General features: G+C 42.5%; 1 protein-coding gene across 1 annotated transcript in view; it reads right to left on the reverse strand.

Annotated features, from left to right (window-relative positions):
* Window positions 1-16,783, reverse strand: part of DNER (delta/notch like EGF repeat containing) — a 346,936-nt gene that overhangs the window by 116,101 nt on the left and 214,052 nt on the right. The window contains 1 exon segment of the mRNA XM_060193734.1: window positions 958-1,111. Coding sequence (XP_060049717.1) covers window positions 958-1,111 — 154 coding nt within the window.

Below are 16,783 nucleotides of genomic sequence, written 5' to 3' on the forward strand. Positions count from 1 at the left end.
ACCTCCCCAGAGCCCCACCCCACTAGGGAAAGACAGAAACAGGCTGGGGGTGTATATCAATCTGCCAATATACATGTGCTGCAAAGAAGAAGCTGCAGAAACCAGACCTTCCACCTTCTGCACCCCATAAAAAATTTTGGTCCATACTCTCAGAGGGATAAAGAATAGGGAACCTTCTAATGGAGGGGATATGGACTTCTGGTGGTGATAACTATATGGGATTGTACCCCTGTTATCTCACAATCTTATAGGTAATTACCCAGTCACTAGTAAAAATTTAAAAAGCAAAAAAGATCATATCTTTAAGAATATCAAGGTGGAATGCTAATCTGAACACCTTAATGTCAGGAAGTCTGCAGCTCCACAGACTGGTGGAATTAAGTGAGATCATGAAGCTGCCTTGTCCAGCATCTAGAGAAAATATTGTTCAACCATCCAGAATCACTAATAATTGCATGTTCTATAGGTAGATACATGTCGGGAAATTGTGAGGATGTGGTTGAGCTTGGCAGGGCTCACAAAGCACCCTGCATTCCTGATACTATGGCCTATCTACATAATCATTGTTTTGCCTGAAAGATCCCCACTCATGCCATTCCTTTGATCTATCTTCTTTCTATACTCCAGGGTATTATTAATCCTACCAGTTAAAACCCTCAGAACAGTTGCTAAGGAAGTTCCTACTTTTCCAGCTCCATTTTGCCTTTCTCTGCCCCTTTCCTAGCCATTTCCGTTTCTGATTTGCCACTTCCCGGTCTTCTCTGATCAGTAAAAGTATTGCATTGTCTCACCACCATGTGTTTGGTTCCTGAGTCATCTCCCTCGCGTCACTGAGTGAGTAGCAGCCCAGGCTGGCTCCAGTCGAGTTCTCTCCAACCCAGAGAGCACGTGCCCGGGAAGAGGCACCCCCCATGCTAGCCCAGCAGATACAGTGACAATTAACTTTGTAAATCATACCAGGCAGGCAGATGCAGGTGAAATTGCCGCCATCTTGCTTTTCATTTGCATCCACACAGCTGGCATTGTTCTGACAAGGTTGGCTCTGGCAGGCGTCGAATTCTTCACAGAAAGCACCCAAGTACTGATCATCACAGTCACAGGAAAATGTTGCCTAAAACACAAACATGCAGTGCGCGGTAAATAAAAGCCCTCAAAAATGCAGGTTCTGACTGTGAAAGTCGAAGTTCAAAAGCAGCCATTCTTTTTTGTTAGGAAAATGCCATCACCTCAGCCTTGGCTTAGAGGATTATGTAATTTGGGGTAGGAGACAATTATATCACATCTCTCCATGCATAAGATTTACAGCCTAGATTTTAGTGTCATTCCCCCAACAGAGTGGCCCCTCTACCCCATTCCCCCTTTCCCTCTGAAAGCCATCCTTATCTTTCACAGACTCTAACTGTTGTCTTTGTTGATTTGTTAGTTCATCTGCTGGAGTTATCAATATTTCATATGTGAGAGAAGCCACCAGTCACTCTCTTTCCCTTCCTGACTCACTTCACTTAGCACAGTCTCCTGTAACTTCATCCATGCTGATCCAAAAGGCAAGATTTCATCTTTGAATAACCAAGTAGCATCTCATTGAGCATAGATGTCCTGACTTCTTTATCTAGACAACCACAATCCTACAATTTCTTTTCATGATGGCATCAACACAGAGGATTTCAATCACACCACTGAAATCATGATCTGATTTTTTAAATCACAGCTTGCCAACAAATAGGATGTGTCTCACTGAAGCTTGATTTCACCATTTCATTTTTGTTGTTCTTTCTTTATTCACATTTACCAACCCTCTTTAATCGTCCGAAAATGAAAATGGAGGGAATGGCTTTATTTTAAGCCAAAAGTGGAGTTGTGCTGACCTGACACAGAAATGACAATTTTGCTCCAGCAAATGTGCTGTGCTACAGTCATTAAATTAGCTGTCGCTCCAACCAAATAAAATCCCTCTATGCAGACAATACTTGCAGAAAAACAGTATCAAATATCTAGGCCAACCACCCTTCTAGAGGATTGAAAAATCCTACTCCATCATCCTGGAAATTAAACTAATTGTGCAGCCACAGAGATGATCTGAACGCAAGGGGAAATTCAGAAAGTCCAATTCAAGTGATATTTCTGTTTTGTTTATTATGTTAGCAGTATCTAAGCCAAAGACTCAGAGGACTGTTTGGTTGTGAGATAGCTCTAGAATCTAAGCACTAGTACAACCTGGGGATTGTGGCAAGTAGGAACTTCCTGCTTCCAAAGTTCATGTGAAGCAATGGAAGACCTAACTGCTCTTTCCTGAAGAGGGGACAGGGAAGGAGGCAAAGGAAAAAGGCACAAGAAAACCTTACTACTTAAAAAAAAAAAAAAAGACAACAGCAGCATTCTTGGCTGCTCCCAGCTACACATCAGACTGATGTTCTATGGAGATGCTTCTAGGCCCACCCGCTTCTCTCATAAGTCTGGGCTCTTGGCCCCTAATGTTAGCGATATGCTCTCCCTCTTTGCCAAGTGTTATTAATGCAGGAACCTTGCTCTAAACCCTCCCTTTCTCTTGCAACAGGAGAGGGCAGTCCATCCTCATCTGTGAGATTCTGCCTCATAATCTGATTTTATAGTTCTTGTCCATTTCTTGATAAATTGACTCCTGCCCACTGACATGCTTTGCAGTTGTTTTTAATGACTTTTTGTCTTCATCTCTTTCCTCTAATCGTCTTCATGTTTGTGAGTAAACAGTACCAGTGTGTAAAATGTTACAGTTAGGTTCCTGGACATCATACAGAGTTCTCACTACAGGGCAAAGTATATTGTATAATCTCTGGGGTTTTCTAGATAAAGCAAGGTATACACACACACACACACACACACACACACACACACACACTTTTTATCAATTGCAAACACTGATAATGTTGACTTCTTAATACCAGGTTTGACATGGTGGGTGCTTCCAGAATAAATTTAGTTACTTGTACAATTAATCACCAAGCAGAATGCCTGAAATGATACTGCATTTTACCCAATATCATTTGGACTTCTACAATAAATAAATAAACCCTATTTTTATTTTTTTCGCCCTACTTTTATAATTTTTATAAGTCTTTTTAAAAATATTTATTTATTCATTTATTCCCTTTTGTTGCCCTTGTTGTTTTATTGTTGTAGTTACTGATGTCATCATTGTTGGATAGGACAGAGAGAAATGGAGAGAGGAGGGGAAGACAGAGAGAGGGAAAGATAGACACCTGTAGACCTACTTCACTGCCTGTGAAGTGACTCCCCTGCAGGTGGGGAAGCAGGGGCTTGAACCAGGATCCTCACGCCGGTCCTTGTGCTTTGCGCCATGTACATTTAACCCACTGCACTACTGCCCGACTCCCTACTTTTATAATTTTTAAGTTCTTTTTTTACTGACGCCAGGATTAGTGCTGGGGCTTGGTGTCTGCACAATGAATCCACTGATGCTGGCAGCCTTTTTTTTTCTTTTTTTTTTCTTTCTTTTTTCTTCCTTTCTTTTTCCTTTTAGAGAAGAGAAATTAAGAGAGAATGTAGAAACATAGAAGGAGTGAAAAAGGGAGACACTGCTTCACCATTCATGAAATTCGTGGGAGCTGGGAGGTTTAGCCCAGGTCCTTGTGCATGGTAATACGTGCACCCTTCTGGGTATGCCACCATCTGCCCCCCCCCCCACCTCAACTGTATCTTTAAAAGTGCAGTAGAAGACAATGAAGATTTTTGTCTTCTAGTTCTATCATCTCTCATATTTCCAAGTGGAAAGAAAATTTTCTCTGTGTTCTAGCAAAAGTTGGCTTACTGTCTAGAAGGAAATTCTTCATGATGTGTTTTTTTTTCTTTTTTCCTTTTGCATATGTTTACATAGACTCTGCCTCTGAAAGCGGAAAAAAATCTGTCTCAAAGACCATTAGGAGGGTAGACTTTTAAAAAGGAACCCCCTTTGCTAGAACAATCTTTGTAAGAAAAGCTTGTCTTTGCACAGATGCACAGCATTCTTTTTTCAGACGCATCTGGAGCCCATTGTTACCTACAGATCTGTGGCCTCCTCTGAAACGTACATGCTCAGCACACCCAGTGCTCACAAGCCCCAAGTGGCCTCAGCATCACCATAAATCACAACATGCCATTATTTTTGGCAGCTGTCCCCTAGAACTTACTTGGTTGGTGTCCAGACATTCCACATTGTGGATAAATTTCTTTCCTTTACTTGGGGGATTCATTTTGCATATAACTCACTTGCTGAGTCTCCATGGAAAACATGCTGCTCATGAAAATAAATTATTAAGAGCCCCAAATCAAATATCTTTGAGTGATCTTAAGTGGAATTTGAAGCAAAAACAAGAGTCACGCCTTTTGTTTTGCTTAGTTTTAAGCAGAAACATTGAAAGATGCTTCAAGACAAAGTTGAAACATTGATTTTGACCAAATAAACACATTAACAGAGTCTTGTGTTTGGTTAATGGATGAATATGAAAGTTAACAAATGTTTACATACCTATGATTTGTAAAATTTTCATCAAATCTGCTTCCTAACCTTCATGAAGTCAGACTATTGTCTTAAAAAACTTTCTTACAATATTAAAGTGTTTGCTTAACAGTTTCAAGACTGGGGGGCCAGGTGATGGCACACCTGGTTTAGCACACATATTAAAATGCACAACGACACAGGTTCAAGTCCCACCTGCAGAGGGAAAGTTTTGTGAGTGGTGATGCAGGGTTGCAGGTGTCTCTGTCTCTCTCCTTCTCAATCTTCCCCTTCCCTCATGATTTCTAGCTGTCTCTATCCAATAAATAAATAAATGTAATTTTAAAAGTTTAAAAAAAAGTTTCAAGGGGGAGTCAGGCAGTAGCACAGCGGGTTAAGCGCACGTAGCACAAAGTGCAAGGATGGCATAAGGATCCTGGTTCAAGCCCTCGGTTCACCACCTGCAGGGGGGGGTCACTTCACAGGCGATGAAGCAGGTCTGCAGGTGTCTATCTTTCTCTCCCCCTCTCTGTCTTCCCCTCCTCTCTCCATTTTTCTCTGTCCTATATGACAATATCAATAACAACAACAATAAAAAAGCAAGGGCAATAAAAAGGGAAAATAAATAAATAATGTTTACAAAAAAAGAAAAAAATAGTTTCAAGGCTACTTACTGCCTTATCAAGGACCATTAACATTTCTTGGTACACTATGTGTGTCAGGTTGTTTGTTGTAGATAACTTGTGTTTGACCACCAAAAATTGTAGGTTGTTGCACTGCCCTTGAAAAATTAAAACCACGGATCTTGAAATCACCAACCCAGGTCTAATTAGCCAACCAATGAGACCAAATATACCTTAAAGCTAGTAGCTTAGCTAAATTACAGAAAGACAAGTCCTTGCAAGATCATTCTGTTGGGTTGTTAGGCCATGATGCATTTTTACATAGAAAACCACAGGAAAATGCATCCCAACTTTTCCAACAGCCCAATCTATTTCTAAGTGGAACTATCTTTCATTTGATTGACAGAAGTCTACCAGTGTTGCTTATTTGCTTTTTCTTTCGGCTAGCAGCCACCTCCAGATGTCTGCCTCTCTCTTCCTTTAGCATGCATATTTTTATTTGTCATGCTTCTCCTTGTGGGAGTCAAAATTCACTTTGCACTATTGTGTGTATTTCATCCACTTTTCAGTAACTTATTTCAGTTCATTTTCTTCATGTTGGAGATTATTGCTATTTTTCTTATAATGCATAGTATCTTGGCTATGAACAAAAAAGAAAGAAAGAAAGAAAATGACCTCTAGAGATTACTTTTTTAAAAAAATATTTATTTTATTTATTTATTCCCTTTTGTTGTCCTTGTTTTATTGTTGTAGTTATTATTGTTGTTGTTGTTGTTGGATAGGACAGAGAGAAATGGAGAGAGGAGGGGAAGACAGAGAGGAGGAGAGAAAGATAGACACCTGCAGACCTGCTTCACCGCCTGTGAAGTGACTCCCCTGCAGGTGGGGAGCCGGGGTTTGAACCAGGATCCTTATGCCAGTCCTCGTGCTTCGCCACCTGCGCTTAACCCGCTGCACTACAGCCCAACTCCCTAGAGATTACTTTTAAAACCCAATGTGAAATTTCAATTTTCCTCAGCAGCTTGATGTCAGATAGTCCATTAATGAATGTTTCTCAGGCAATGCTAAGAATTGCCCTTAGAAGACTAACAGCTCTATGATGGGGGAAGTGTTCAAGAACTAGAAGACTGGAAGGGGGAGGGGGACATCTAAGGACTGTGAGGGAGACAGACTGGCACCCAGGTGGTGGACATGGTGTGGCAACACTTAATTTGAAGAGACATGACTTGTACCTGAACCCTTCAAATGCATACAGTCTTATAAAACAACATTACTGCAACAAAAAAAGCAATGAATCTAGATCAAGTATATTTGAATCGTACCTGCACTGATTCATCCAGCCAACAAATATTTACCAAGTAGTTACTACATGTTAAAATCTGTTTTAGGAGGAGGGGACACAAAAGTGGACACCATTCTGTCACAAAGGTAACGTCCAAGTTGGAGTAAATGACAGGGGAGTGGTATAACAGACCAGGTGATAAATGTTATGTGGGGAGGGGCAAGGAGAAGTTGGTATAAGAGACCCCTAGTAAACCCATGGTTGCCTTTACAGTGAGGATGCTGTATGTCATTGTGCGCCCTGTTTCTAAAACTCTACCTAAGCCATTGGGAGTTTGCTGGTAGTGGAAACTGGTGCTTTTCCCTCACAGTGTAATTATGTGACTGTGCACCCTTTTCCTTCTTGACTGGACTGTAGTAAACTCAGTCTATTGGAAGTTCAGCCACAACAACTAAAAATAAATGTTAACACCCGGGAGTCAGGCGGTAGTGCAGCGGGCGGTAGTGCAGCGGGTTAAGCGCAAGGACCGCTGTAAGGATCCCAGTTTGAGCCCCAGGCTCTCCACCTGCAGGGGAGTCACTTCACAAGCGGTGAAGCAGGTCTGCAGGTGTCTTTCTCTTCCCCTCTCTCTGTCTTCCCCATCTCTCTCCATTTCTCTCTGTCCTATCCAACAACAATGACATCAATTAACAACAATAATAAGACAACAAAAGGGAATAAATACATAAATTTTTTTTTAAAGTTAACACCTTATGAATATGAAACCAAACGAATGAATAGATAAGTCTCGATTCCCTGGCCTGACACAGAAGGTCTTTCATATTCTGGCCCCAACCTACGTTTCCTGTCTCGGTCTCCTCAGTTTTCTCTATGCAAAGCCTAAATGTCATGAACCAAGAGAAAGCAGTTTCCAGAGGAATCGTATTTCCCTCTTTCAGAGTTGGAATGAATTGATTCTATTTTCCTTCTTCCCCTAAACAAAGAGGACAGAAAACACATTCATCTTTTTCTGGTATCCCAATGGCATCAAAAAGAAGACAACACATACACACTCACTCAGCAGATTAGAAATAAAATCTGTCTATGGAGCTTATTAGAATGAAAAGTTCCATATTTCATAGGCTGTAAAGAAGATTCCATGAAGGAGACTTTTCTGCCATTTTTTTTTCTAGGAGGGGAAGAGATTACATTTCCCTAAGCAGGAAAGAGAGACATGAGTCCTAAATTACTTACGTAATGAATGACATGCTAAGAGTCAGACTATAGCTGAAACTGTCCCATGTCCCCGTAGACACTGACTCTGTGTCCACGGAGACAGGATGTCAGAAGTCTAGTCCTATTTCTCTTCACCCAGTCACCTATTACATCAGCTCCAAGGACAAAGAAATGACCCTGGGATGGGGGTGAGGTGGACATTCCTGACAGGACAGCTTAGATAAATGTCAGCCGTCACAGCACACATGTGAATCTGACTAAACACACGTCTTCTCATGAAAGGGTCAGCTGGATCCCACGTGCTCCTACACACAGGTGGGATTCAGTCTTTGTATTAAACCCAGATGCAGTATTTCAAGAGACAGAATGTGTTATTAGGATGTGGAGTTTAACAGGGTATCTGAGAATTCTCTTTATGATGTCAACGTGCTTATAAATACCTTTTTCAGAGCCAGGCCACACAAGAACTGCTGGAACCCAGCCACAGAGACAAACGATGACCTCTCGCTGAGAACCCTGTGAGCTCTCTCAAAGGAAAACTCATTTCAAGCTTTTGAGTTGGAGAATGTCATTGCTCAAATTCTTGCCTATTACTTTGGTCTTATTGTTCTGTTATTCATTACACATGTACACATACAATTGAAACACATATAGCTTACAGCTCATAATCTTATTTCCCATTAGTTCTCTCTCTCTCCCTCTCTCTCTCTCTCTCTCTCTCCCTCTCTGTCTCTCTCTCTCTCTATATATATATATATATATATAGAGAGAGAGAGAATATATATATATACATATTCTTTTTTTGCCTTCAAGGTTTTTGCTGGAGCTCGATGCTGGAACTACAAATCCACTGCTCCAGGCAGCCTTTATTTTTTATTTTTTCCCGTTTTATTGGATAGGACAGAGAGAAATCGAGAGGGGAAGGAAGATAGAGAGGAGGAGAAAAAGACAGACACCTGTAGACCTGCTTCACCACCTGTGAAGTGACCTTCCAGCAGGTAGGAAGCCGGAGGCTTGAACCGGGGATCTTTGTACAGGTCCTCGTACTTTGTACTGTGTGTGCTTAACCTTGTGCACCACTGCCCAGCCCTCCCTCCCAACCCCCACTAGTTTTCTATTTGGGTATAGTAATTGCAAATGTTGCAATTTATTTTTTTTAATGTAAACTTAGTTTGGGAAGTGGTACAGTGAAAGTGCCCAAGACTTGCAACCATAAGGTTCTGAGTTCAATCCCCAGCACTGCATATGCCATGGTGACACGCTGGTTTTCCTGTCTCATCTCCTTCTACCTTCTCTTTCATCTCCCTCTAGCTTCTCTCATACATAAATAAATAGCATTTTAAAAAATGTATGAACTTGGAAACATGCAGATCACCTAAACATTAAATTCAAGACTTGGCATTCATAGACTGCCTTTCTTTGGCTTGCATGTTAAATTCTAAATATTAGAAGCAAAAATTATCAAGAATCTTGTTCTTTGCTTCCAAGAGACACTGAAGTTTACTTTCTTCCTCAAGGGAGCAGAATGTAAATGTCTTTCAGAAAATATTCCAAGTGCCTCTCTTCGAAAAACTGGATATATGAATTGGCAGAATGAAGTTGTAAAAATGTGGCTTCTAACCATCTTCTGGTAATAACTGTGCTCTCAGCACTCTGGGGGTGACCATAATTAGGATTAAGATTTCCATATAATGAGCCTTGATCTTCAATTCGTGAACATCTGTGTGCTTATTTGCTGCAATGTTCTAATCCATTAACAGAAGCAGAATTTGCTTTAAAATGAATGTCTCAGAAAACTCAGCTCTTACAGAATATCCCGGGGGTGGGGGAATAACTTGATTCTACAAGTAAATGACGCACCATTCTACTTTCTTATTTCAACACTATTTAGCCTGCTAGCTATTTCCTTTGCACATTCAAAGAAAGCGATGAGGAAAAACGCTTTCAGAAAAATGGACATTTTGATGTATAAATTATTGATGAGAAGTGAGAGCCTCTGAGTAGATTATTGTTAACATCATCCTCAGATGGCAAACACACTCTGGCATACATCTTCTCACATGTAAAGCAGTGATAAGTTGATGGTAATTTTATTTATTTATTTATTTCTGGAAAGGTGATGGGGATAAGACATTACAAAATTATCATTTATTGAAAAAAATTCCCTCTAGAAACCAAGGTTTATGCATGGGTGATGTCACTGTAGCCTTCCAACAGGCTGGGGAGATCGGTGCTGCTTTGCTATTTCAGCAAGTCAGAACAGTTCTAAGAGCACAAGTAGCTTTCTCAAGGAGGCAAAGCTAGAGTGACCTAGGGACAGACAGACAGATGGAAGCCGACTTGGGCCCCTTGCAGACTTACAATTTACAGGGTTCTGACATGGAAGGGATTGGGTTCTCAGGTTGGATGGGCAACATTCAGACAGGTCTGAGGAAGAGAGGAGGGCACAGCCAGGCACTGAGTGGGAATCTGAAGAGGAAGACCTCCAGTGATTTCTTCAACTGACATCTTGGCATTGATTCCCAAGGGGACCATAAATCTCCATGGTCAAAATCTTTAGTTCGAGAGTCGGGTGGTAGTGCAGCGGGTTAAGCGCAGGTGGCACAAAGCACAAGGACCGGCGTAAGGATCCCGATTCGAGCCCCCAGCTCCCCACCTGCAGGGGAGTTGCTTCACAAGCGGTGAAACAGCTCTGCAGGTGTCTCTCTTTCTCTCCCCTTCTCTGTCTTCCCCTCCTCTCTCCATTTCTCTCTTTCCTATCCAACAACAATGACTACAACAATAAAGCAACAAAAGGGAATAAATAAATAAACAAACAAACAAATAAATAAATAATAAAAATCTTTAGTCCACATGACTTCGAGCCACTGTGGGGGGTGCAACTGCCACGTGGGTCCCCTTCCCACTCTCCCATCATTCACGCCAGCTACCACCGGCGGAGGCTGCAAAAGCAGAAATGCTTTTTCTCCCAGTTCTGGAGAAGTCTGGAGGGTTCAAGGTTAAGGTGTTGGCAGGGCTGGCTTCTCTGGGGCTCCCAGTCTCCAAGGTTTCAAATGACCACATCCTCTCTGTACATGCAGCTTGTGGTCCTCCCTGCTATGTGTGTGCGTCCTAATGCTCTTTTCTTTTTTAAAGAATTCTTATTAGTGATTTAATATTGATCTACAAAATTATGAGATAACAAAGGTATAACTCCACAATGTTTCCAGAGTTCTGTGTCCCCACTTCCTCCACTGGAAACTGCGGTAGCTCTCCCAAGGTCACAGATAGGGGTTGACTATCTATCTATATTTATATGTATTTGCCCACTTTTTTCTACAGTCCTGCCCTCTCTTCTTTTCAAAGTCACACCTACACCTGTTACTACTTCCGAATGTCCTTCCTTTTTTCCCTCTTCTCGCTATGTGTCTTGATGGAATTGGAATACAGAGACTTCTAATCACCTTCTCCTAACATTTCTTCCCTTCTGGAGGTATGAACCAAAATTCTTTATGGGGTGCTGAAGGTAGGGGTTCTGGCTTCTGTAATTGCTTCTCCATTAGACATGAACATTGGCAGGTGGATCCACACCCCTAGCCTGTTTCTACATTTCCCTACCCCTTTTCATCCTTCCTGGATGAGAGCCCACCCCATATGAGCTCATGCATCCTTAACAAGTCCTTTAAAAGTCCAGTCTCTCAGTATTGTCAGAGTCTGAGGTCGCCTAGAGATGAGGACTCTGACATAAGAATTTTAAGGGTTACATGGCTCAGCCCATAAGGCTCATTAATCTCTTCATAACCTTATTCCTCCAGCTATTTTCAGAGGAGTCCTCCTCGGTGCTGGTTTTCAGACCTTCACCAATACTTAGTGCTTAAGCTATTACCAGGATAGGAGACACAGATTAATCCCAAAGTGACAATCGTGGAAAGAGGTCAGCATTGCACGTACTGAGACACACACTCTGTATAGAGGTGTGTGTTCTGGGAAGGAACTGTCTAGCTAGAGAAGTCAGGCTGTGGCACTGCCGTCATCTCTGTCACCTTCACCAAGAACCCTGAACTGAGCACTCAGTGAGGGTCGGACACCATCACAGTGGCTGTGCTGTTGGTCATCATTTCTCATTTGGCTAATTCCGCTTCTAAAGACCCCTTCTGTTTCTATCCCTGTTGGTCATCATGCCAGGTTCCCCTGCATTGCTTAATGATGTGGTCTATTTACATAATCATTGTTTTGTCTGAGACCCACCCTGCCTGCAGGGCACTAGTTTAATCCCCACTGGTTAGATGGAAGCTTGCTACTTTCGAGCTCCTTTTTTCCTCTCCACCCCCCTATCCCACCCATTTCCTTTTCTGGCCTGGCACTTTTTCTCCAGAAGGTATAAAGGCAGTTATTTTCTGATCAATAGAGGCATAATTGCATTGCGTTCCCGCTCAGCCAAGAGTTCCTGGTTCCTCTCCCACATCACTGAGGAAGCAGCAGCCTAGCTTGGCTCTGGCCGAGTTCTCTCCAACCCAGAGAGCACGTGCCTGGGAAGAAACACCCTCAGGCTAGCCTGGCACTGTGCAAAATGCAGTTACCCACACTGTCAATCTTTTCTTCGATTTTATTTTATTTAAAAACGTTATCAGGAAGGGATATGTTAACTTACATGAGAGCTGTTATCTCTGGAGTCAAATTTCACATCACCCCACAATGTATGCCAGCACCCCCACCACCACCACCTCCCTCTGGGGTAGAGCACTGGGACTGAGCCTCCCACCCCTGCCTCCCCTTTCTGGGACCCTCAGATTTGCTGATACAGACCAAGGGCTTATCCTTGTCCCTCCCTTTTCCCCTTGTCTGTTTCTTAAGTCCCACACCCTCACTGTTAAACTTACTCGAATTTTCTGAGGGCACTGAAGCACAGAAAGGGTCACTCCAAAGTCTGCTGGCTAATACACTGAAGAGAGGAAATTTGAATCCAGACCGCCTGATTCCAGGAGCTTCCTACTACTTATAAATGAATGAATGAATGAATGAATGAATGAATGAATGAATGAATGAATGAACGAACTGTTGGAACAGGGCAGTGGAGCACCTGGCTGAGCACATACATTATAGTATGCAATGACCTGGGTTCAAGCCTCTGGCCCCCACTTGTAATGCTATAGGTCTCTCTCTCAGTCTCTCTCGGTCTCTCTCAGTCTCTCTCGGTCTCTCTCGGTCTCTCTCTCTCTCTCTCCCTATTCCTCACCCTCTCCTTCTCCCTCTCCCTTTCTCTCACCCTCTCTCCCTCCCTCTCCCACTTTTCCTTTTCAATTTCTGTCACTATCCAATAAATAAGTAAAATATTTTGTAAAAGAAAAGCTATCAAGAGAGTCAATGTGATAGCTCACCTAGTAGGGCACCTGCATTGCCATGGGAAGGACCCAGGACTGAGCCCCCAGAACCCCATATGGGAGTGCCACAGTACTGGGGGAGCTTCAGTGCAGTGGTGTTTCTCCCTCTGTCTCTGCCTGTCTCCTCTCTCTCTCTCTCTCTCTCCTTCTCTCTCTCTGTCTGTCTGTCTCTGTCTCCATATACATAGAAGAAAAAGTTGAAGCAGAGGGGTGAAATTGTCCACATGTAAATTCCTAGTGATGACAAGAAAAACTAAAGAAACGCAACTAACTAAAAGGGGACCACATTCAACCATGTAACACGGTAAGAAAAAAAAATGCTTACAAAATCCTACTCCTGGTTCTAACATCTCTCTGACCTTGGGCAAATAACTATACTAATTATGACTTTGTCTCCTATCAGACTGCACTTGGCAATAACATAAAATTAAGGGTGATGTGCTCTAACCTAAAGTTTCCATTATTAATGTTGGTGAATTAAATTTCAAAAATTTCACGGCAGAAAGACTTAAAATGATTCGGCAGGCACTTAACACCCCCTCTCTAACAGCAAAGGGGTCAGCCACAGCCTCGTATCGTACACACAAAATGATTGTAGTGGTGTCATGGTTGAGTAAGCAACTGAATTTAGCCTTTCTTCCCAGTTCCTGTCTGAGTAACACCACGGAAATTCATCTCTCAGATCACAAGCCAGATTCAGACACTATGACATAGGCAGAAATTGGGAGCTGGGCTTAGGAAAATCATCCAAACTCCAATCTCTCTCTTTTTATTTTGTCCCAGTCGAGATTGTACCGGTCACTGCCACTCTTGGAGACATGGAAGGTCAAATGCTCAAACAAAAGTGGAGACCAGCCAGCAGCTGCACCTGGTCCAGGTAAAAGGTATATCACCTGGTCCCTTCCAGACACACCGCCAAGCCAGTCTCCTGCCCTGATGGTTTCAAACACTCCCATAGCCCCGGGTCTACCTTGAGATCCACCTCCAGTGATAGCTTCTGCATTTTTGCAGGGGAAATCGCTGAGTCTCCAAGACTTTGCTCACATTCTGACAAGAACACAAGGGAGAGACAGACATGAAGAATCCCATGCATGTGACAGTCACTGTAGTGATGTGGCTCCTTTCTCAACACTGCTGCAGTATGTCCTTCTGTCCATCATTATTTATTTTTTCTTCTTCCTCCCTTCCTTTCCCATTTATTTCCACTTACTTTGGATTCATTCGCATGCCTCATCTATTTCATTCTTGGGCCACAACTGACATAGTGGGTGAGTAGGTGGATGGATAGATGGATGGATGGATGGATGGATGGATGGATGGATGGATGGATGGATGGATGGGTGGACATGAGTCCCTGACTTCTATCTTTACCCAGTCTATAAGCCTTCTCTGCATACTTAGAACATTAACATAGATTTACTTTCCTACTCAACCTTAACTTCCTTTGCCTTGGTTTTCACTTCTATTTCCCCTCAGTAGATTATTCCATACATTTTTTTTTTTTTGTCACCAGGGTTATCGCTGGGGCTCAGTGCTGCTTAAGGCAGCCATTTTTTTTTCTTTCAATTATATTGAATAGGACAGAGAGAAATTGAAAGGGCAGGGGGGCCGAGAGAGAGAGAGAGAGAGAGAATTAATTACGGATGTTTGCAGAGCTGCTTTACTGCTCTAGTGTCCGCTCCACAGGTAAGGTGTGGGGGCTCTAACCTGGATCCTTGCGCATGGTAATGTGTGTACTCAACCCAGGTGAGCCATCACCCAGCCCTCTTATTTTATACTTGATGTACATTGGTAAAAAGATTCAGATCCAGTCCAAGAAAAGAGACTATAAAGTAGCAAAAAAAACAAAACCCTGAAATCTAGCAGAGAGATGACCCTTAGGACAGGGTCTGATCTTCCCTATGGACAGAGAGTTCCATTCGCCAGCCATTTTTTCTCCCACTGAAAGAAGAACATATAGGGAAATACAGAACAGCAGAATCACTAGTTCAAATTCAAAAAGATTTATCTTGATTATACCATCCCTGATGCCGTAAAATTTGAGTATGCCACCTGAATATCTGGAGAGGGAAAGTACCTACATTTTATTGTTATAATGAAAATTATTTATATAGATTCCCTGATCTGCTCACATAATTTTAAAAATATTTATTTGTGATATATATATATATTCCAGAGCACTGCTCAACTCTGGTTTATTGTAGTGCCAAGAATTAAACCCAGGACCTTAGAGCCTCAGGCATGAAAGTCTATTGTGCAGACAGCTGTGCTATCTTTGTTTGATCACAACATTTCTTTTCTTTTCTTTTATTCTTATAAGATTGTATTTATTAATGAGAAAAATAGGAGGAGAGAGAGAAAGAACCAGACATCACTCTGGTACATATGTTGCCAGGGATTAAACTGGGGACCCATGTTTGAAAGTCCAATGCTTTATCCACTGTGCTACCTCCTGGACCACATAATCACATCTCTTACTCTATGGATTTGCACTCACATAAATATAAATAACACCAGGGATGGTGGGAAGGTGCTATCATTCACTTTAATTAAATCTGAGCTTATTGAATGGTTGTCTCTTTCACCATTTTAATATTGAACAGAAGACAAGCTGTAACCTAATAATAAATGTGTTTCTCAAAGATAATTAGGAAAGTATCATTTTAATAATTTCCAGAGAAACTCATCAAAATATCTGGCTCAGGATGGTCAGATTCACAGGCAAGGTCTATCTATTTCACTTGCTGTAAACTGTTTTTAATCAATGAACAGAGATTTCTTCTATGTGATCACTTAGTCCTTTAATTCTGAGTAGGAGAGAGAGTTCTACACACAGACGTTGAGTATAGGAACATTAACATCGGGGGTTGGCAGATGGTTCACCCACTAAAGGGCACACGTTTCCATGTGTGTGGGCTCACGTTTGAACCCCAGAAACCTGCAGGGAGGAAGCTTCACCAGCAGTGAAGTGGCACTGTGGTATCTCCCCTTCTCTCCCTGTCTCTCTCTCTGCCTCTCCCTGTCTCTCACTCTCTATCTGGAGGAAAGAGGAAAAAAGAAGCTGAACACCAGGAGTGGTGGCATCATATAGGCACTGAGCCCCCAGCAATATCTGATGGCTTATTTGTATCTTCCTCTCAAACTTCCTTTTCTTTTTTTTTTTTGCCTCCAGTATTGTCACTGGGGCTTGGTGCCTGCACTATGAATCAATCCACTGCTCCTGGAGGACAGTTTTTCCTCTTTTTTTTTTTAATTGGTTAGGACAGAGTGAAATTATTGAGATAGGAGAGGGAGATAGAGAGGGGAAAAGAGCAAAACCTGCAGACCTGCTTCAGCACTTGTGAAGCGTCCCCCCTGCAGGTGGAGAGCGAGGGCTCGAACCCGGATCCTTGTATATGTGCGGTCAACCTGCTGCACACTGCCCAGCCCCTCAAACTTTCTTAGTCAATATCCCGCAGCTCATCTATTTTGATGTTGGTTGAATCTCTCTTCAAGTTTAATTGTGTTGATTCTTTGCTTAGGATACTGGATTTATGTTCTGCCTTTTTTTTTTTTTTTTGGTCATTGTTGGAGGTTTATGATCTACTTATTCAAGTCAGAGAGATAGACAGAAAAAACATGAAGAGAGAGGGGGGAAAAGGGAGAGGGAGAGGGAGAGAGAAAGGGAGAGGGAGAGGGAGAGAGAGAGGGGAGGGAGAGGGAGAGGGAGAGGGAGAGGGAGAAGGAGAGAGGGAGAGGGAGAGGGAGAAGGAGAGAGGGAGAGGGAGAGGGAGAGGGGGAGGGGGAGGGGGAGGGGGAGGGGGGGAGGGGGGGAGGGGGAGGGGGAGGGGGA

The sequence above is a fragment of the Erinaceus europaeus genome, chromosome 7 (genome assembly GCF_950295315.1).
Source record: "Erinaceus europaeus chromosome 7, mEriEur2.1, whole genome shotgun sequence".
In the NCBI taxonomy this organism is placed as follows: Eukaryota; Metazoa; Chordata; class Mammalia; order Eulipotyphla; family Erinaceidae; genus Erinaceus; species Erinaceus europaeus.